At 48.8% G+C, this 23493-nt stretch overlaps 1 protein-coding gene across 1 annotated transcript in view; it reads left to right on the top strand.

Annotated features, from left to right (window-relative positions):
- Window positions 1–6423: 6423 nt before the first annotated feature.
- The window catches only part of BAD (BCL2 associated agonist of cell death), a 71681-nt gene continuing 54611 nt past the window's right edge, over window positions 6424–23493 (top strand). The window contains exons 1-2 of the mRNA XM_063944965.1: window positions 6424–6713; window positions 7170–7311. Coding sequence (XP_063801035.1) covers window positions 7170–7311 — 142 coding nt within the window. The 5' untranslated portion in view covers window positions 6424–6713. The remainder of the gene's footprint in view (window positions 6714–7169; window positions 7312–23493) is intronic.

Below are 23493 nucleotides of genomic sequence, written 5' to 3'. Positions count from 1 at the left end.
CAACTAACACGCTTCTATAAATGTAAACGATGTTCAACTGTAATCGCTTACCGTACACCACACAGTATTTGCTATGCTGTGTGCGTGTCCTTTACAATTATTCCCTTAAAAATTATCCTTTATAATCTCAACTAAATAGCACCAGATTTCCTCAGCACGTCTCTAATAATCGATTCTAATGGCAACAAGAGAGTGAGATGCAACAATGCAGGTGTGTGCGTGCGTGCGTGCGTACGCAAAACAGAAATAAACAGTTTTAAAAGATAATAGCGTTTTGTTCTTACCTTCCTACCTTCCGGTTTCGGATTCCACCCCAGCACTCCTACAGCCTAGCGTAACAGACGCTTATCTAGTCAGCACCACTGTATCCCTCACCACCAATACGGATACGAAGGGATACTGCGTTCCCGCCCTTTGCTGACAGATAAAGTCTGTGTTCGCTAGTGCGGATATGTGGAGGACGGACGAGGCCCCAATTGATAAAGCTGATTGTATACCTTAGAACACAAGCTATTTACTAATATCGTGAAGCCGTAATGGCCGCTGTCCCTCGTGCACGTGCTACGCACTTCGTACGCTATTTGCGTACAAAGACCTCGCACGTGGTACGCAAGTTACGTACACACGCTGCGCTGTGAGTATGGAATACAGACAGCGAGCGTACACACAGATAATAACCTTTTAAACCTTACACAGAGTATGCTTATACTGTAAATCTTAGTGTTGAGATACTGCAATGATATAACACTGTTTAACCTTGGTCTGTAAGCTAGCTGTTTGAGCGATTGAGATGCTCAGCAACCCTTAATAACAAATGGTGAGACACACTCCTTGCTAAGGTTCCAACACCTTTACTAACAATATTTAGCTAAGTAAAAGGGAAAAAAAACAGTTAACAGTTCATACACTACAGGCTAACATTAAAATCTAACAGAATAACTAAACAGAAATATACACAATAGCGAACGATCGCAAACACAAATACATCGACTAAGAATGAATGGCTAACATTAAAACGGGTAACAAAGTGGCCACAGAGAAACATACCATACGGGGAACACTCGCTAGCGCAACCGGATCCAGTCCTCCAATTATCAGAGATAAATGTTGATGAGAGAGAGTACTGGCCGGTCTGGGGACAGTGACCCTTATATACACAACATACAGTGTACTACAAAGGGCCCTACAATCTTATTGTTCATTGGACACAGGAATGTCTCTCCGCATTATAACAAAAGGTCATAGGTTAGTTTGAACAGGTGGGCTGTGACTATATCAAACTGCTCAGGTGGGAGGGAATCTCAGAATTCCCGCCGCATGGATAATGAACCGCAAATATAGTAAATGTCCAGAAACTACTAATAGACATAACTATACGCTGGAGCGATTAATCTTTACCTAACCAGCACCGGATTGTTCCTAATAAAATGTTCTTTAGTTAGGTACCAAACACCACTGCTCAAACCCTATCTGACCCTTCGTATCATGCAAAGAGGAATTCCTCTGTCCAGCGACCAGTTACATTAAACAAACTTACAGTCATTATTAAGGGGAACATTATCTATAAAACATACTATTTGGTTTTATTATTTAACGATTGAGTCGCCCGCTAGACGCACACAAACTCTACCGTAAATGCACATACCACGCGCTCGAGCGCATGGCCGAGGAGGCGCCATCACGCAGCTGCGAGTATCCGCACGCACGGGAGAGAATGTGCACGTGCAGCGGGCAAGCGCATGAGGTGAATATATGGCAACATGTAGCATGATATTTTTCCGACTTTGACAGCCCATAGTCACTCCTGACTGTAGGAAGTGCAGGAATCGACCCAGCTTGAATTCCTCTGTAGGGGCCTTCCTGGCCTCACACCAAGCAACATATTTTCGCCATATACGGTGATAATGTTTTGCTGTCACGTCTTTCCTAGCCTTTATCAGCGTAGGAATAACTTCATCCGGAATGCCCTTTTCCGCTAGGATCCGGCGTTCAACCGCCATGCCGTCAAACGCAGCCGCGGTAAGTCTTGGAACAGACAGGGCCCCTGCTGTAACAGGTCCTGTCTGAGAGGCAGAGGCCATGGGTCCTCTGAGATCATTTCTTGTAGTTCTGGATACCAAGTTCTTCTTGGCCAATCCGGAACGATGAGTATAGTTCTTATTCCTCTCTTTCTTACTATCCTCAGTACCTTGGGTATGAGAGGAAGAGGAGGGAACACATAAACCGACTGGTACACCCACGGTGTCACTAGTGCGTCCACAGCTGTCGCCTGAGGGTCCCGTGACCTGGCGCAATATTTTTCTAGCTTTTTTGAGGCGGGACGCCATCATGTCCACCTGTGGCAGTTCCCAACGATTTACAATCTATGTGAAGACTTCTTGATGAAGTCCCCACTCTCCCGGGTGGAGGTCGTGCCTGCTGAGGAAGTCTGCTTCCCAGTTGTCCACTCCCGGAATGAACACTGCTGACAGTGCTAGCACGTGATTCTCTGCCCATCGAAGAATCCTTGTGGCTTCTGCCATTGCCATCCTGCTTCTTGTGCCGCCCTGGCGGTTTACATGGGCGACCGCCGTGATGTTGTCTGACTGAATCAGTACAGATTGGTTTTGAAGCAGGGGCTCTGCTTGACTCAGGGCGTTGTAGATGGCCCTTAGTTCCAATATATTTATGTGTAGAGAAGTCTCCAGACTTGACCACTGTCCCTGGAAGTTTCTTCCCTGAGTAACTGCCCCCCATCCTCGGAGGCTTGCATCCGTGGTCACCAGGATCCAGTCCTGTATGCCGAACCTGCGTCCCTCGAGAAGATGAGCACTCTGCAGCCACCACAGCAGAGACACCCTGGCCCCTGGGGACAGGGTGATCAACCGATGCATCTGAAGATGCGATCCGGACCATTTGTCCAACAGATCCCACTGAAAGATCCTTGCATGGAACCTGCCGAAGGGAATTGCTTCGTAAGAAGCCACCATCTTTCCCAGGACTCGCGTGCAGTGATGCACCGACACCTGTTTTGGTTTCAGGAGGTCCCTGACCAGAGATGACAATTCCTGGGCCTTCTCCTCCGGGAGAAACACCTTCTTCTGTTCTGTGTCCAGAATCATTCCCAGGAAAAGCAGACGCGTCGTAGGGATCAGCTGCGACTTTGGGATATTCAGAATCCAGCCGTGCTGTTGCAACACTACCTGAGAGAGTGCTACACTGACCAACAACTGCTCTTTGGACCTCGCCTTTATGAGGAGATCGTCCAAGTACGGGATAATTTTAACTCCCTTTCTTCGAAGGACTATCATCATTTTGGCCATTACCTTGGTAAATATTCTCGGAGCCGTGGAGAGACCAAACGGCAACGTCTGGAATTGGTAATGACAGTCCTGTACCACAAATCTGAGGTACTCCTGGTGAGGTGGGTAAATGGGGACATGCAAGTAAGCATCCTTGATGTCCAGAGACACCATAAAATCCCCCTCTTCCAGGCTTGCAATGACCGCCCTGAGCGATTCCATTTTGAACTTGAACTTCTTTATATAAGTGTTCAAGGATTTTAAATTCAGGATGGGTCTCACCGAACCATCCGGTTTCGGTACCACAAACATTGTGGAATAGTAACCCCTGCCCTGTTGAAGGAGGGGGACCTTGATTATCACCTGCTGGAGGTACAGCTTGTGAATTGCCACCAGTACTACCTCCCTTTCCCTGGGAGCAGCTGGCAAGGCTGATTTGAGGTAACGGCGAGGAGGAGTCGCCTCGAACTCCAGCTTGTATCCCTGAGATACAATTTGTACAACCCATAGATCCACTTGTGAGCGAACCCACTGGTAGCTGAAGTTTCGGAGACGCGCCCCCACCGCACCTGGCTCCGCCTGTGGAGCCCCAACGTCATGCGGTGGACTTAGTGGAAGCCGGGGAGGATTTTTGTTCCTGGGAACTGGCTGCCTGGTGCAGATTCCTTCCTCTACCCTTGCCTCTGGCCAGAAAGGATGCTCCTCTGACCCGCTTGCCTTTCTGAGGCCGAAAGGACTGCATTTGATAATACGGTGCTTTCTTAGGCTGTGAGGGAACCTGAGGCAAAAAAGTCGACTTCCCAGCAGTTGCTGTGGATACGAGGTCCGAGAGACCGTCCCCAAACAATTCCTCCAAGGCAAAACCTCCATGTGTTTTTTAGAATCTGCATCACCTGTCCACTGCCGAGTCCATAATACTCTCCTGGCAGAAATGGACATTGCATTAATTCTAGATGCCAGCAGGCAAATGTCCCTCTGTGCATCCCGCATATATAAGACTACGTCTTTTATATGTTCAATGGTTAGCAAAATAGTATCCCTGTCGAGGGAATCAATGTTGTCTGACAGGGTATCAGTCCATGCTGCTGCAGCACTACACATCCAGGCTGAAGCAATAGCAGGTCTCAGTAGAGTACCAGAGTGAGTATACACAGACTTTAGGATAGCTTCCCGCTTTCTATCCGCAGGATCCTTTAGGGCGGCCGTATCCTGAGATGGCAGTGCCACCCTTTTAGATAAGCGTGTTAGCGCCTTGTCCACCCTAGGGGATGTTTCCCAACGTAACCTATCCGTTGGCGGGAAAGGGTACGCCATCAGTAACCTCTTAGAAATCACTAGTTTCTTATCAGGGGAACTCCACGCTTCTTCACACAAATCATTTAATTCATCAGATGGGGGAAAAGTCACTGGCTGCTTTTTCTCCCCAAACATAATACCTCTCTTGGTGGTAACCGGGTTAACGTCAGAAATGTGCAATACATCTTTCATTGCAGTAATCATGCATCGGATGGCCTTTGTAGACTGTACATTTGTCTCATCCTCATCTACACTGGAGTCAGACTCCGTGTCGACATCTGTGTCTACCATCTGAGCCAGAGGGCGTTTATGAGCCCCTGGCGGCCTCTGAGTCGCCTGGGCAGGCGCGGGCTGAGACCCCGGCTGTCCCAAGGCTGCTGCGTCATCGAACCTTTTATGTAAGGAGTTGACACTGTCGGTTAAGACCTTCCACATATCCATCCAATCAGGTGTCGGCCCCGTCTGGGGCGAAACCACATGTATCTGCCCCTGCTCCGCCTCCACGTAACCCTCCTCATCAAACATGTCGACACAGCCGTACCGACACACCGCACACACACAGGAAATGCTCAGACTGAGGACAGGACCCCACAAAGTCCTTTGGGGAGACAGAGAGAGCGTATGCCAGCACACACCACAGCGCTATATAACACAGGGATTTACACTGCTAATAAGTGATTTTCCCAATAGCTGCTTGTTTTTATCGATTTGCGCCTAAATTTATGTGCCCCCCCTCTCTTTTTAACCCGTCTTGTACCTGGATACTGCAGGGGAGAGCCTGGGGAGCGTGCTTCCAGCGGAGCTGTGAAGGGAAAATGGCGCTGGTGTGCTGAAGAAGAAGGCCCCGCCCCCTCAGCGGCGGGCTTCTGTCCCGCGTTTTCTTTAACTTAATGGCGGGGGTTTTTACACATATACAGTTAGCTGACTGTATTATGTGTATATTTAGCCAAAAGGTAATATAATTGCTGCCCAGGGCGCCCCCCCCCCAGCGCCCTGCACCCTACAGTGACTGGAGTGTGTGGTGTGCTGTGGGAGCAATGGCGCACAGCTGCAGTGCTGTGCGCTACCTTAATGAAGACCGGAGTCTTCTGCCGCCGATTTCATCTCCTTCTTCTGTCTTCTGGCTCTGCAAGGGGGACGGCGGCGCGGCTCCGGGAACGGGAGATCGAGGTCAGGCCCTGTGTTCGAACCCTCTGGAGCTAATGGTTTCCAGTAGCCTAAGAAGCACAAGCTAGCTGCACGCAGGTAGGTTTGCTTCTCTCCCCTCAGTCCCACGTAGCAGTGAGTCAGTTGCCAGCAGATCTCACTGAAAATAAAAAACCTAACAAATACTTTCTTTCTAGCAAGCTCAGGAGAGCCCACTAGGAGCACCCAGCTCTGGCCGGGCACAGATTCTAACTGGGGTCTGGAGGAGGGGCATAGAGGGAGGAGCCAGTGCACACCAGATAGTACCTAATCTTTCTTTTAGAGTGCCCAGACTCCTATTCCCCATGGTCCTTTCGGAGTTCCCAGCATCCACTAGGACGTCAGAAAAACAACGATATGGAACACTGCAAGATTTTTGATTCTCCTGCCTAGAGTATGTATCTGACTGTTGCTACATGACTGTGACCCGTCTGTACAGGTATGTTTACAACATGGTTTATACTGTACAGAGGGAAGGGCATAGGACACTTGTTGCTGACACACACTCTGATATACACAACTTTCGTAATCATAAGCGTGGAGCATGTTGGGAAATAACACTTTGACTGTAGAGTTCAAAGAGGACAGCGGGTAAACGGTTGTCATAGAAACTGAGTGTATACATGTCACGTGTGCTCAATTGGGAGGAGGAATATTTTGTCGTTTCAGGCAGCGATTGGTTGAGCCGGGGAACTATAGAACGAGAGACCGGGAAAGGGGGCGGGGTATGCAAGAGAGATCCGGAAGGAGAGAACAAAATAAACACACTGTGAGGACGCAGGGAAGAGAGTGACAACTACGGATACTGTACTCTTTGTTCAGACGTCATCCCGGTACTCTTCTGCTGGCCGGACTGCGGAGACTCAGGGTGTGGGTCTCCCTGCAGAAACAGACCCAGGACCGAGGGAGACAAGAGGGAGCTGAGCTGGGCAACAGTGACTGGCTGCAAAGGTAGAGCCATTGTCCTGGTGGTGGCTGGTATATAGCACAGTGAAGCTGGGGCATCTTGGAAAGTGTATATAAATAATGGGATGGTAGAGACAGATCCATAATGGGAAGGGTATTTGAATAAGGGTCAACAGTGATGTAAGGAGGTGATTAGTAAATGCTTGGTAAGGCAATAGAAACAGATTTTACTGCACAGGGTAACAACAGTGGGATGGATTCTGAAACATGTTTAGGGTATATGAAGCCCACTTGCCTGGCTCAGGTGGTGCTTCTGGTGACCAGAATCTGCTCATGGGTATGTCTAGCAGATGAGACATACATCAGAGCACGTTTGAATTACGCAGGTTTTATGGCTGCAGTGCCTTTAGGTCACATACATGTTGCATTGCTATATAGAATAAAATAGAATACACATGGCTGAGTAGTGTAAGTATCATATTTATGTTTTCCTTTATGCAGATGGCAGCTTCTCCTACTTCAATGTTTAGTATAGAAGAGTTTCCCCCAGATGAACAAGGAGTAACTCTGCCTGAAACAAATCCTTCATCTAGGCGGGGTGCAGCAGACCACCGGAGTTCTCCTAACTTGAGACGGGGCAAAGGTAATTCTCATGTAGCTGAAAGAGGCAGACAATAAACATGAAATACAAGTTGGATTCTATTATGCGGAATGCTTGGGTCTTGAATTTTTGTAATATGGATCGCTATAAGATGTGGTAATATGCTGCACTTAGATTGTCCTGCACTCACATATGGTGCAGCGGACAGAATCCACCATTTTGGTGATTAGTTGTCGTGCTGCTGACGTTCTCACACCATTGCTATGCCGTATTGCATAGCTTGCAGCTAATTGAATCAACCTTTTGTCTTTTCTAAGTATGAGTTCCCATAATTATACTTTTTCTTTTTGATTGCTACGCAATTTTTCTATAGCTTTAGTTTTTCCATCACACTTTGCAAGGGGAGTCTTGGGCACTGTAGTTCTGTACCTGGTAACAAGTCATTGGCAAATTTCAGTGGTTCTGAAATTTGTGAACCACGGCACCCTAGAATACCATTTTTTTTTTTCGTGGCACCCCTAGCCTAACAGTTTCTTATTGAGAAATTCAGAAAAAAATATTAAAATAAGAAATGTTGTGTTTTATACAGTATGTCATCCTTAGATTCAATAGTGTAGTGAGAGAAAGGATTCACATCTGCTTGTCCACATATTTTATGATTAGCTGCCACCAGCACTGGTTTTGTCTATTAGGTTGACGTAAATAATTTGAATTGGTTCGGGACCACCAACCCAGGGTACCCCTGCAAGTGTCCTGAGGCACCCCAGGGTGCCACTGCACCCAGTTTGAGACCCACTGGCCTAATGTGACAGCGTTATATAGAGTTTAAGCTACAGTATAGGGAAGAGAACGGCATTGGTTTGTAAATATGTAAGACTGAAAGGAAGTATGTACCTTTGTGTTTGTTCAAGTGTCTAGCCATTGTATCAAGGTGGTTATACTGTGAATTCCATACCAGCCAAATATCACTGGAAGTTATTGTCTATATCGGGGAGCTGCATATTTTAGTTCCGCGTTTGTATATTGGATGTTAATCATGGGCGTTTCTAGAGAGGAGGGGACCCGTGTACAGACTCTGTGTGTGGGTCCACTCCTCTCCTGTAGCCGGTGGCGCTGTTAGAACTGTGAGTGAGCACGAGAGACTCTGGCACTGTGCCAGAGTCTCTAGTGCTCTCTGAGAGAGCTAACAGCGCTGCCGGCCACGGGACTCTGGAGAGGAGGGGGCCCATACACGGACACCGATGGACGCCAGAAAGGCAAGTATAGGAGAAATGGGTGCGGTGTGGGCTTCCTCTGGACCCAGGGGCCTGTGTGCACCACACACACTTTACCCATTATAGATATGCCACTGATGCTAATCTTATAGCAGTCTCTTTAGTTTTACTTGCATTGGTGCAAAAACGAAACGGACACCAATGAACTATGTAGAGCTGGATCTTCAAATGTGAGACTACATGACATTATGTGTAAACTTATATACTGAGTGAAAGTTGTTTTTATACCTACAAGTTTCCTTTTGCTCTTTTACGTATTACAAGTTCCTTAGAATTCTCAAGACAAAGGGGCAGATGTACTAAGCCTTGCAGAGTGATACAGTGGAGAGATAAACTACCAACCTATCGGCTCTAAACTGTCATTTGTTTTCAAACACAGCCTTACCTTGGCAGTTAGGAGCTGATTGGCTTGTACTTTAGCTCGCTTCACTTTATCTCTCTCCAAGCCTTAGTACATCTGCCCCAAAATAACTGATAAGAGAATAGACAGGAACTCCATTCTAGGTCCAGATAACGGTGTTCCACACAGATGAAAGTAAAAGTGCTGTTGTATTGGTTATAGCACATTATACTCTATTTACATTAAATTAATTAAGCTGAGCAGACAGAACTAGTATCTGAGCATGTTGCAGAGCTAATGAGATAAACATTTGCAGACTTGCATATACTCCTGGCAGCCAGGGGATATAACACTCTGCAGGATCTAGTGGAATTGTGATGTAGTAATGAGTCATCTTTATATGTTTAGGAGATTTTCTGCATACTGCAGACGGGTGTGGATCATAGGGTCGACAGTCATTAGGTAGACCGCTATTGGTCGACAGTGACTACATCGACACCTGAAAGATCGACATGGAAAAAGGTTGACATGAGTTTTTTTACATTTTTTTTTTTGGGGGGGGGGGGTTAGTTAGTTAGTGCACCGTATCCCCTCGCAAGGCTCACTTCACTCGTCATGCTTCGGGCACGGTGCCACACTCCGCTACTACTGCGCTCTGCACAGGTTACTATTCCCAGTTTCTCTGACGTCCTAGTGGATGCTGGGAACTCCGTAAGGACCATGGGGAATAGCGGCTCCGCAGGAGACTGGGCACAAAAAGTAAAAGCTTTAGACTAGCTGGTGTGCACTGGCTCCTCCCCCTATGACCCTCCTCCAAGCCTCAGTTAGATTTTTGTGCCCGAACGAGAAGGGTGCAAGCTAGGTGGCTCTCCTGAGCTGCTTAGAAGTAAAAGTTTAAATAGGTTTTTTATTTTCAGTGAGTCCTGCTGGCAACAGGCTCACTGCATCGTGGGACTAAGGGGAGAAAAAGCGAACTCACCTGACTGCAGAGTGGATTGGGCTTCTTGGCTACTGGACATTAGCTCCAGAGGGACGATCACAGGTTCAGCCTGGATGGGTCCCGGAGCCGCGCCGCCGGCCCCCTTACAGAGCCAGAAGAGTGAAGAGGTCCGGAGAAAGCGGCGGCAGAAGACGTTCCTGTCTTCAAATAAGGTAGCGCACAGCACTGCAGCTGTGCGCCATTGCTCTCAGCACACTTCACACTCCGGTCACTGAGGGTGCAGGGCGCTGGGGGGGAGCGCCCTGAGACGCAATAAAAACGATATAAAAACCTTATATGGCTAAAAAAAATGCATCACATATAGCTCCTGGGCTATATGGATGCATTTATCCCCTGCCAGTTTCCTGAAAAAAGCGGGAGAAAAGGCTGCCGTGAAGGGGGCGGAGCCTTTCTCCTCAGCACACAAGCGCCATTTTCTTTCACAGCTCCGCTGGAAGGACGGCTCCCTGACTCTCCCCTGCAGACTACACTACAGAAACAGGGTAAAACAAGAGAGGGGGGGCACTATTGGCAGCTAATATATAATACAGCAGCTATAAAGGGAGTAACACTTATATAAGGTTATCCCTGTATATATATAGCGCTCTGGTGTGTGCTGGCAAACTCTCCCTCTGTCTCCCCAAAGGGCTAGTGGGGTCCTGTCCTCTATCAGAGCATTCCCTGTGTGTGTGCTGGGTGTCGGTACGATTGTGTCGACATGTATGAGGAGGAAAATGATGTGGAAGCAGAGCAATTGCCTGTGTTAGTGATGTCACCCCCTAGGGAGTCGACACCTGACTGGATGGTAGTAATTAAAGAATTACGTGACAATGTCAGCACTTTGCAAAAAACTGTTGACGACATGAGACAGCCGACAAATCAATTAGTGCCTGTTCAGGCGTCTCAGACACCGTCAGGGGCGCTAAAACGCCCGTTACCTCAGATGGTCGACACAGACCCTGACACGGATACTGAATCCAGTGTCGACGGTGACGAGACAAACGTAATGTCCAGTAGGGCCACACGTTACATGATCACGGCAATGAAGGAGGCATTGAACATTTCTGACACTACAAGTACCACAAAAAAGGGTATTATGTGGGGTGTGAAAAAACTACCAGTAGTTTTTCCTGAGTCAGATGAATTAAATGAGGTGTGTGATAAAGCGTGGGTTTCCCCCGATAAAAAACTGCTGATTTCTAATAAATTATTGGCACTATACCCTTTCCCGCCAGAGGTTAGGGCTCGTTGGGAAACACCCCCTAGGGTAGATAAGGCGCTCACACGCTTATCAAAACAAGTGGCGTTACCGTCTCCTGATACGGCCGCTCTCAAGGAACCAGCTGATAGAAGGCTGGAAAATATCTTAAAAGGTATATACACACATACCGGTGTTATACTGCGACCAGCGATCGCCTCAGCCTGGATGTGCAGCGCTGGAGTGGCTTGGTCGGATTCCCTGACTGAAAATATTGATACCCTGGATAGGGACAGTATATTATTAACTATAGAGCATTTAAAGGATGCATTACTATATATGCGAGATGCACAGAGGGATATTTGCACCCTGGCATCTAGAGTAAGTGCGATGTCCATTTCTGCCAGAAGAACGTTATGGACGCGACAGTGGTCAGGTGATGCGGATTCCAAACGACATATGGAAGTATTGTCGTATAAAGGGGAGGAGTTATTTGGGGTCGGTCTATCGGACCTGGTGGCCACGGCAACGGCTGGAAAATCCACCTTTTTACCCCAGGTCACCTCTCAGCAGAAAAAGACACCGTCTTTTCAAACCTGAAGTCTGCTCTACCAACGTCTCCCTCCGACAGGGAGGCAGTATTGGAAGCTATTCACAAGCTGTATTCCCAGCAGGTGATAATCAAGGTACCCCTCCTACAACAGGGAAAGGGGTATTATTCCACGCTGTTTGTGGTACCGAAGCCGGACGGCTCGGTGAGACCAATTTTAAATCTAAAATCTTTGAACACTTACATAAAAAGGTTCAAATTCAAGATGGAGTCACTCAGAGCAGTGATAGCGAACCTGGAAGAAGGGGACTATATGGTATCTCTAGACATCAAGGATGCTTATCTCCATGTCCCAATCTACCCTTCTCACCAAGGGTACCTCAGGTTTGTGATACAAAACTGTCATTATCAGTTTCAGACGCTGCCGTCTGGATTGTCCACGGCACCACGGGTCTTTACCAAGGTAATGGCCGAAATGATGATTCTTCTTCGAAGAAAAGGCGTATTAATTATCCCTTACTTGGACGATCTCCTGATAAGGGCAAGGTCCAGGGAACAGTTAGAGGTCGGAGTAGCACTATCTCAGGTAGTGCTACGTCAGCACGGGTGGATTCTAAATATCCCAAAATCACAGCTGATTCCAACAACACGTCTACTGTTCCTAGGGATGATTCTGGACACAGTCCAGAAAAAGGTGTTTCTCCCGGAGGAGAAGGCCAGGGAGTTATCCGAGCTAGTCAGGAACCTCCTAAAACCAGGACAAGTGTCAGTGCATCAGTGCACGAGAGTCCTGGGAAAAATGGTGGCTTCTTACGAAGCGATTCCATTCGGAAGATTCCATGCAAGAATAAATATCCTAGAGCTAAGGGCCATTTACAATGCCCTAAGTCAAGCAAGGCCTCTGCTTCAGGGTCAACCGGTATTGATCCAGTCGGACAACATCACGGCTGTCGCCCACGTAAACAGACAGGGCGGCACAAGAAGCAGGAGGGCAATGGCAGAAGCTGGGCGGAAAATCATGTGATAGCACTGTCAGCAGTGTTCATTCCGGGAGTGGACAACTGGGAAGCAGACTTCCTCAGCAGACACGACCTCCACCCGGGGGAGTGGGGACTTCATCCAGAAGTCTTCCAAGTGATTGTAAACCGTTGGGAAAAACCAAAGGTGGACATGATGGCGTCCCGTCTCAACAAGAAACTGGACAGATATTGCGCCAGGTCAAGGGACCCTCAGGCAATAGCGGTGGACGCTCTGGTAACTCCGTGGGTTTTCCAGTCGGTATATGTGTTCCCTCCTCTTCCTCTCATACCAAAAGTACTGAGAATCATAAGAAGGAGAGGAGTAAGAACGATACTCGTGGCTCCGGATTGGCCAAGAAGAACTTGGTACCCGGAGCTGCAAGAGATGCTCACGGAGGACCCGTGGCCTCTACCTCTAAGGAAGGACCTGCTCCTGCAGGGACCTTGTCTGTTCCAAGACTTACCGCGGCTGCGTTTGACGGCATGGCGGTTGAACGCCGGATCCTGAAGTAAAAAGGCATTCCAGATGAAGTCATCCCTACCCTGATCAAGGCCAGGAAGGATGTAACTGCAAAACATTATCATCGCATTTGGCGAAAATATGTTGCGTGGTGTGAGGCCAAGAAGGCCCCTACGGAGGAATTTCAACTGGGTCGTTTCCTACATTTCCTGCAAGCAGGATTGTCTATGGGCCTAAAATTAGGATCCATTAAGGTTCAAATTTCGGCCCTGTCGATCTTCTTCCAGAAAGAACTGGCTTCAGTGCCTGAAGTTCAGACGTTTGTCAAAGGGGTACTGCATATACAGCCTCCTTTTGTGCCTCCAGTGGCACCTTGGGATCTCAATGTAGTTTTAGGGTTCCTAAAATCACATTGGTTTGAACCACTTGCCACAGTGGATTTGAAATATCTCACATGGAAAGTGGTAATGCTGTTGGCCCTGGCTTCAGCCAGGCGCGTATCAGAATTGGCGGCTTTATGCTATAAAAGCCCTTACCTGATATTTCATTCGGATAGGGCGGAATTGAGGACTCGTCCTCAATTTCTCCCTAAGGTGGTTTCAGCGTTTCACATGAATCAACCTATTGTGGTACCTGTGGCTACTAGGGACTTGGAGGACTCCAAGTTGCTGGACGTAGTCAGGGCCCTGAAAATATATGTTTCCAGGACGGCTGGAGTCAGAAAATCTGACTCGCTGTTTATACTGTATGCACCCAACAAGCTGGGTGCTCCTGCTTCTAAGCAGACGATTGCTCGTTGGATTTGTAGTACAATTCAACTTGCACATTCTGTGGCAGGCCTGCCACAGCCAAAATCTGTTAAAGCCCATTCCACAAGGAAGGTGGGCTCATCTTGGGCGGCTGCCCGAGGGGTCTCGGCTTTACAACTTTGCCGAGCAGCTACTTGGTCAGGGGCAAACACAAATTTGATACCCTGGCTGAGGAGGACCTGGAGTTCTCTCATTCGGTGCTGCAGAGTCATCCGCACTCTCCCGCCCGTTTGGGAGCTTTGGTATAATCCCCTTGGTCCTTACGGAGTTCCCAGCATCCACTGGGACGTCGGAGAAAATAAGAATTTACTTACCGATAATTCTATTTCTCGTAGTCCGTAGTGGATGCTGGGCGCCCATCCCAAGTGCGGATTGTCTGCAATACTTGTATATAGTTATGGTTACAAAAAAATCGGGTTGTTTATTGTTGGAAGCCATCTTTTCAGAGGCTCCTACGGTTATCATACTGTTAACTGGGTTCAGATCACGAGTTGTACGGTGTGATTGGTGTGGCTGGTATGAGTCTTACCCGGGATTCAAGATCCTTCCTTATTATGTACGCTCGTCCGGGCACAGTATCTTAACTGAGGCTTGGAGGAGGGTCATAGGGGGAGGAGCCAGTGCACACCAGCTAGTCTAAAGCTTTTACTTTTTGTGCCCAGTCTCCTGCGGAGCCGCTATTCCCCATGGTCCTTACGGAGTTCCCAGCATCCACTACGGACTACGAGAAATAGAATTATCGGTAAGTAAATTCTTATTTTCTCTTACGTCCTAGAGGATGCTGGGGACTCCGTAAGGACCATGGGGAATAGACTGGCTCCGCAGGAGACATGGGCACTATAAAGAAACTTTAGAATGGGTGTGCACTGGCTCCTCCCTCTATGCCCCTCCTCCAGACCTCCGTTAGATCCTGTGCCCAGAGGAGACTGGGTGCTTTCAGGGGAGCTCTCCTGAGCTTCTCTGTAAAAAAGAATTTTGTTAGGTTTTTTGATTTTCAGGGAGTTCTGCTGGCAACAGGCTCCCTGCATCGTGGGACTGAGGAGAGAGAAGCAGCCCTACTTCAGTGATAGGCTCTGCTTCTTAGGCTACTGGACACCATTAGCTCCAGAGGGATCGGTACGCAGGTCTCACCCTCGCCGTTCGTCCCGGAGCCGTGCCGCCGTCCTCCTTGCAGAGCCGGAAGATAGAAGCCGGGTGAGTATACGAAGAAAGAAGACTTCACAGGCGGCAGAAGACTTCGGATCTTCACTGAGGTAATGTGCTGCGGTAACGCTGCGCGCCATTGCTCCCACACACACACACACACACACACACACACACACACACACACACACACACACACACACACACACACACACACGATACAGGCACGGATGGGTGCAGGGGGGGGGGGGGGCACCCTGGGCAGCAATAATCCTCTTGGCTGGCATAAATAATTGTATATTAAGCTGTGGCATTATTATATACAATCCCCCGCCAGGTTTTTTGTATTTTGAGCGGGACCGAAGCCCGCCGCTGAGGGGGCGGAGCTTGATCCCACAGCACTAACCAGCGCCATTTTCTCCACAGCACGCTGCTGAGAAGCTGGCTCCCTGGACTCTCCCCTGCTGAACACGGTGACAGAGGGCTTTGAAGGAGGGGGGGGCACATAATTTTGGCGCAGTCAGTATATAAAAAAGCGCTATATATATATATATATATATATATATATATATATATATATATATATATATATATATATATATATATATATTATAATATAATATAATATAATCTGGGAATTGTGTTTCCAGGGTCATTGGCGCTGGGTGTGTGCTGGCATACTCTGTCTCTCCAAAGGGCCTTGTTGGGGACCTGTCTCCAGATTAGAGATTTCCCTGAGTGTGTGGGGTGTCGGTACGTGTGTGTCGGCATGTCTGAAGCGGAAGGCTCTTCTAGGGAGGAGGTGGAGCAAATGAGTGTGGTGTCTCCGTCGGCAACGCCGACACCTGATTGGGTGGATATGTGGAATGTTTTATATGCAAATGTGAATTTATTACACAAAAGGTTGGACAAAGCGGAGTCCAGGGAAAGTACAGGGAGTCAATCCCTACCTTTCAATATGTCACACGGCCCTTCTGGGTCTCAGAAGCGCCCACTATCCCAAGTAGTAGACACTGATACCGACACGGATTCTGACTCCAGTGTCGACTACGATGATGCGAGGTTGCAGCCAAAATTGCCGAAAAGTATTCATTATATGATTATTGCAATAAAAGATGTTTCATATATACCTGACACGAGGGTCCACATGTTTAAAGAAAAGAAACCTGAGGTTACTTTACCCCCTTCTCATGAGCTAAATGAGTTGTTTGAAAGGGCTTGGGAAACTCCAGACAAGAAACTGCAGATTCCCAAAAGGATTCTTATGGCGTATCCTTTCCCGGCTAAGGACAGAATACGGTGGGAATCCTCCCCCAGGGTGGACAAAGCATTGATGCGCTTATCCAAAAAGGTGGCGCTGCCGTCTCAAGATACTGCAACCCTCAAGGATCCTGCCTTGATTTACACGCATACTGGTACATTACTCAGACCGGCGATAGCGTCGGCTTGGGTTTGTAGCGCTGTAGCAGCGTGGACAGATACCTTGTCTGCTGAAACTGAGATACTGGATAAGGATACCGTTTTATTGACCTTGGGTCATATTAAGGATGCTGTCCTATATATGAGAGATGCTCAGGGAGACGTTGGCCTACTGGGTTCCAGAGCCAACGCCATGGCGATTTCTGCTAGGCGAGCCCTGTGGACCCGCCAATGGACGGGTGATGCCGACTCAAAGAGGCATATGGAGGTTTTTGCCTTACAAGGGTGAGGACTTATTTGGGGAAGGTCTCACGGACCTGGTTTCTACAGCTACTGCAGGTAAATCCACCTTTTCTCTGACGTCCTAGTGGATGCTGGATACTCCGTAAGGACCATGGGGAATAGACGGGCTCCGCAGGAGACTGGGCACTCTAAATGAAAGATTAGGTACTATCTGGTGTGCACTGGCTCCTCCCTCTATGCCCCTCCTCCAGACCTCAGTTAGAATCTGTGCCCGGCTCGAGCTGGTTGCACACTAGGGGCTCTCCTGAGCTCTTAGTAAAGAAAGTATTTGTTAGGTTTTTTTATTTTCAGTGAGATCTGCTGGCAACAGACTCACTGCTACGAGGGACTTAGGGGAGAGAAGCGAACCTACCTGCTTGCAGCTAGCTTGGGCTTCTAGGCTACTGGACACCATTAGCTCCAGAGGGATCGAACACAGGCCCAGCCTCGGTCGTCCGGTCCCGGAGCCGCGCCGCCGTCCCCCTTGCAGAGCCAGAAGACGGAAGATTCCGAGGAGAAAATCGGCGGCTGAAGACTCCGGTCTTCATTAAGGTAGCGCACAGCACTGCAGCTGTGCGCCATTGCTCCCCATGCACACCACATACTCCGGTCACTGATGGGTGCAGGGCGCTGGGGGGGGGGCGCCCTGGGCTGCAATTAGATTACCTTAAAAATGGCAAAAAACACATAATATAGTCTAATAAACTATATATGTGTAAAAATCCCCTGCCATAATATTAATAAAAGAGCGGGAGAAGTCCGCCGTGAAAGGGGCGGGGCTATCTCCCTCAGCACACTGGCGCCATTTTCTCTTCACAGTTCCGCTGGAAGACAGCTCCCCAGGCTCTCCCCTGCAGTTTCCAGGCTCAAAGGGTTAAAAATTAGAGGGGGGGCACTAAATTTAGGCGCAAACTATACATGTTAAGCAGCTATAGGGAAAAATCACTTTCTGTAATAGTGTAAATCCCTAATTATATAGCGCTGTGGTGTGTGCTGGCATACTCTCTCTCTCTGTCTCCCCAAAGGACTTTGTGGGGTCCTGTCCTCAGTCAGAGCATTCCCTGTGTGTGTGCGGTGTGTCGGTACGGCGTTGTGTCGACATGTTTGATGAGGAGGCTTATGTGGAGGCAGAGCAGGTGCCGATAAATGTGATGTCACCCCCTGCGGGGTCGACACCAGAGTGGATGGATATGTGGAAGGTATTAACCGACAGTGTCAACTCCTTACATAAAAGGCTGGATGACGTAACAGCCGTGGGACAGCCGGCTTCTCAGCCCGTGCCTGCCCAGGCGTCTCAAAGACCATCAGGGGCTCAAAAACGCCCGCTACCTCAGATGGCAGATACAGATGTCGACACGGAGTCTGACTCCAGTGTCGACGAGGATGAGACGTATACACAATCCACTAGGGCCATCCGTTGCATGATTACGGCAATGAAAAATGTGTTACACATTTCTGACATTAACCCAGGTACCACTAAAAAGGGTATTATGTTTGGGGAGAAAAAGCAGCCAGTGTTTTTTCCCCCATCAGATGAGTTGAATGAAGTGTGTGAAGAAGCGTGGGGTTCCCTCGATAAGAAACTGGTAATTTCTAAAAAAAATTACTGATGGCGTACCCTTTCCCGCCAGAGGATAGGTCACGTTGGGAGATATCTCCTAGGGTGGATAAGGCGCTCACACGCTTGTCAAAAAAGGTGGCACTGTCTCAGGATACGGCCGCCTTGAAGGAGCCTGCTGATAGAAAGCAGGAGGCTATCCTGAAGTCTGTATATACACACTCAGGTACTATACTAAGACCTGCATTTGCTTCAGCATGGATGTGTAGTGCTGCTGCAGCGTGGTCTGATACCCTGTCAGATAATATTGATACCCTCGACAGGGATACTATTTTGCTAACCATAGACCATATTAAAGACGTAGTCTTATATATGAGGGATGCACAGAGGGATATTTGCCGGCTGGCATCTAGAATTAATGCAATGTCTATTTCTGCCAGGAGGGTATTATGGACCCTGCAGTGGACAGGTGATGCTGATTCTAAAAGGCACATGGAGGTTTTGCCTTATAAGGGTGAGGAATTGTTTGGGGATGGTCTCTCGGACCTTGTATCCACAGCAACAGCTGGGAAATCGATATTTTTACCTCAGGCTCCCTCACAACCTAAGAAAGCACCGTACTATCAGGTACAGTCCTTTCGGCCTCAGAAAGGCAAGCGGATCAAAGGTGCTTCCTTTCTGCCCAGAGGCAGGGGGAGAGGGAAAAGCTGCACCAGACAGCCAGTTCCCAGGAACAAAAATCCTCCCCTGCTTCTACTGAGTCCACCGCATGACGCTGGGGCTCCACAGACAGGTGCGGTGGGGGCGCGTCTCCGGAACTTCAGCGACCAGTGGGTTCGCTCACAGGTGGATCTCTGGGTTCTACAAGTGGTATTGCAGGGATACAAGCTGGAATTCGAGGCGTCTCCCCCTCGCCGTTACCTCAAATCAGCCTTGCCAACTACTCCCCAGGACAGGGAGGTAGTACTGGCAGCAGTTCACAAGCTGTACCTCCAGCAGGTGATAATAAAAGTTCCCCTCCTTCAACAGGGACGGGGTTACTATTCCACTATGTTTGTGGTACCGAAACCAGACGGTTCGGTGAGACCCATTCTAAATTTGAAATCCTTGAACACTTATATAAGGAAGTTCGAGTTCAAAATGGAATCGCTCAGGGCGGTTATTGCAAGCCTGGAAGAGGGGGATTACATGGTATCACTGCACATCATGGATGCTTACCTACATGTCCCCATTTACCCACCTCACCAGGAGTACCTCAAGGTTGTGGTACAGAACTGCCATTACCAATTCCAGACGTTGCCGTTTGGTCTGTCCACGGCACCGAGGGTGTGTTCCAAGGTAATGGCCAAAATGATGATATTCCTTCGAAAGAAGGGAGTTATAATTATCCCGTACTTGGACGATCTCCTTATAAAGGCGAGGTCCAAGGAGCAGTCGTTGATCGGAGTAGCACTGTCTCAGGAAGTGCTACAACAGCACGGCTGGATTCTGAATATCCCAAAGTCGCAGCTGGTTCCTACGACGCGTCTGCTGATATTGGGCATGTTTCTGGACACAGAACAGAAGAAGGTGTTTCTCCCGGAGGAGAAGGCCAAGGAGTTGTCATCTCTGGTCAGAGACCTCCTAAAACCAAAACAGGTGTCGGTGCATCATTGCACGCGAGTCCTGGAAAAGGTGGTAGCTTCTTACGAAGCAATTCCCTTCGGCAGGTTCCATGCAAGGAACTTTCAGTGGGACCTGTTAGACAAGTGAGGATCGCATCTTCAGATGCATCTGCTGATCACCCTGTCCCCGGGGCCAGGGTGTCTTTGCTGTGGTGGCTGCAGAGTGCTCATCTTCTCGACGGCCGCAGATTCGGCATTCAGGACTGGGTCCTGGTGACCACGGATGCAAGCCTCCGAGGTTGGGGAGCAGTCACTCAGGGAAGAAATTTCCAAGGACAATGGTCGAGTCAGGAGACTTCCCTACATAAATATTCTGGACCTAAGGGCCAGTTACAATGCCCTAAGGCAAGCAGAACCCCTGCTTCAAAACCAGCCGGTGCTGATTCAGTCAGACAACACCACGGCTGTCGCCCATGTAAACCGACAAGGCGGCACAAGAAGCAGGATGGCGTTGGCAGAAGCCACAAGGATTCTCCGATGGGCGGAGTATCACGTGCTAACACTGTCAGCAGTGTTCATTCCGGGTGTGGAAAACTAGGAAGCAGACTTCCTCAGCAGGCACGACCTCCACACGGGAGAGTGGGGACTTCATCTAGAAGTTTTCACGCAGATTGTGAACCGTTGGGAACGGCCACAGGTGGACATGATGGCGTCCCGCCTCAACAAAAAGCTACAAAAGTATTGCGCCAGGTCAAGAGACCCTCAGGCGATAGCTGCGGACGCACTAGTGACACCGTGGGTGTACCAGTAGGTTTATGTGTTCCCTCCTCTTCCTCTCATACCCAAGGTACTGAGGATAGTAAGTAAGAGAGGAGTAAGAACTATACTCGTAGTTCCGGATTGGCCAGGTAGAACTTGGTACCCAGAACTACAAGAAAGGATCTCGGAGGACCCATGGCCTCTGTGTCTCAGACGGACCTGTTACTGCAGGGGCCCTGTCTGTTCCAAGACTTACCGCGGCTGCGTTTTGAAGGCTTGGTGGTTGAACGCAGGATCCTAACGGAAAAGGGCGTTCCAGATGAAATGATTCCTACGCTGTTAAAGGCCAGGAAAGACGCTGCCTGAAGTTCAGACGTTGTTAAGGGAGTGCTGCATGTTCAGCCCCTTTTTGTGCCTCCAGTGGCACCTTGGGATCTCAACGTAGTGTTGGTTTTCCTAAAATCACATTGTTTGAGCCACTTCAGAACGTGGAGTTGAAGTATCTCACGTGGAAAGTGGTTATATATAATTTCTCTATCGTCCTAGTGGATGCTGGGGTTCCTGAAAGGACCATGGGGAATAGCGGCTCCGCAGGAGACAGGGCACAAAAAGTAAAGCTTTAGGATCAGGTGGTGTGCACTGGCTCCTCCCCCTATGACCCTCCTCCAAGCCAGTTAGATTTTTGTGCCCGGCCGAGAAGGGTGCAATCTAGGTGGCTCTCCTAAAGAGCTGCTTAGGAAAGTTTAGCTTAGGTTTTTTATTTTACAGTGAGTCCTGCTGGCAACAGGATCACTGCAACGAGGGACTTAGGGGAGAAGAAGTGAACTCACCTGCGTGCAGGATGGATTGGCTTCTTGGCTACTGGACATCAGCTCCAGAGGGACGATCACAGGTACAGCCTGGATGGTCACCGGAGCCTTGCCGCCGGCCCCCTTGCAGATGCTGAAGTAAGAAGAGGTCCAGAATCGGCGGCAGAAGACTCCTCAGTCTTCTAAAGGTAGCGCACAGCACTGCAGCTGTGCGCCATTTTCCTCTCAGCACACTTCACACGGCAGTCACTGAGGGTGCAGGGCGCTGGGAGGGGGGCGCCCTGGGAGGCAAATGAATACCTATTTTGGCTAAAAATACCTCACATATAGCCTCCGGAGGCTATATGGAGATATTTAACCCCTGCCAGAATCCGTTAAGAGCGGGAGACGAGGCCGCCGAAAAAGGGGCGGGGCCTATCTCCTCAGCACACAGCGCCATTTTCCCTCACAGAAAGGCTGGAGGGAAGGCTCCCAGGCTCTCCCCTGCACTGCACTACAGAAACAGGGTTAAAACAGAGAGGGGGGGCACTAATTTGACGATATGCTTATATATATATATTAAGATGCTATAAGGGAAAACACTTATATAAGGTTGTCCCTATATAATTATAGCGTTTTTGGTGTGTGCTGGCAAACTCTCCCTCTGTCTCTCCAAAGGGCTAGTGGGTCCTGTCCTCTATCAGAGCATTCCCTGTGTGTGTGCTGTGTGTCGGTACGTGTGTGTCGACAGGTAGGAGGACGATGTTGGTGAGGAGGCGGAGCAATTGCCTGTAATGGTGATGTCACTCTCTAGGGAGTCGACACCGGAATGGATGGCTTATTTAGGAAATTACGTGATAATGTCAACACGCTGCAAGGTCGGTTGACGACATGAGACGGCCGACAAACAATTAGTACGGTCCAGACGTCTCAAAAACACCGTCAAGGGTTTTAAAACGCCCGTTTACTTTAGTCGGTCGACACAGACACAGACAGGGACACTGAATCCAGTGTCGACGGTGAATAAACAAACGTATTCCTTATTAGGGCCACACGTTAAAGGCAATGAAGGAGGTGTTACGTATTTCTGATACTACAAGTACCACAAAAGAGGGTATTATGTGGGATGTGAAAAAACTACCATAGTTTTTCCTGAATCAGATAAATTAAATAAAGTGTGTGATGATGCGTGGGTTCCCCCCGATAGAAAATTATGGGCGGTATACCCTTTCCCGCCAGAAGTTAGGGCGCGTTGGGAAACGCCCTTTAAGGTGGATAAGGCGCTCACACGCTTATCAAAACAAGTGGCGGTACCGTCTATAGATAGGGCCGTCCTCAAGGACCAGCTGACAAGGCTGGAAAATATAATAAAAAGTATATACACACATACTGGTGTTATACTGCGGCCAGCGATCGCCTCAGCCTGGATGTGCAGAGCTAGGGTGGCTTGGTCGGATTCCCTGACTAAAAATATTGATACCCTTGACAGGGACAGTATTTTATTGACTATAGAGCATTTCTATATATGCGAGATGCACAGAGGGATATTTGCACTCTGGCATCATGAATAAACGCGATGTCCATAACTGCCAGAAGATGTTATGGACACGACAGTGGTCAGGTGATGCAGATTCCAAACGGCACAGTATGGCCGTATAAAGGAAGAGGACTTGTTTGGGGTCGGTCCATCGGACCTGGTGGTCACGGCAACTGCTGGAAAATCCACCGTTTTTTACCCTAAGTCACATCTCTGCAGAAAAAGACACCGTCTTTTCAGCCTCAGTCCTCTCGTCCCTATAAGATCATATCTGCCCAGGGATAGAGGAAAGGGAAGAAGACTGCAGCAGGCAGCCCATTCCCAGGAACAGAAGCGTTCCACCGCGTCTGACAAGTTCTCAGCATGGCGCTGAGACCGTACAGGACCCCTGGATCCTACAAGTAGTATCCCGGGGGTACAGATGGGAATGTCGAGACGTTTCCCCTTCGCAGGCTCCTGAAGTCTGCTTTACCAAGTCTCCCTCCGACAAGGAGGTAGTATGGGA

Source organism: Pseudophryne corroboree, chromosome 11, assembly GCF_028390025.1.
Source record: "Pseudophryne corroboree isolate aPseCor3 chromosome 11, aPseCor3.hap2, whole genome shotgun sequence".
Classification (NCBI taxonomy): Eukaryota; Metazoa; Chordata; class Amphibia; order Anura; family Myobatrachidae; genus Pseudophryne; species Pseudophryne corroboree.
Note: the sequence above shows the minus strand (reverse complement) of the source record. Positions and strands in the feature narration are given on the sequence as shown.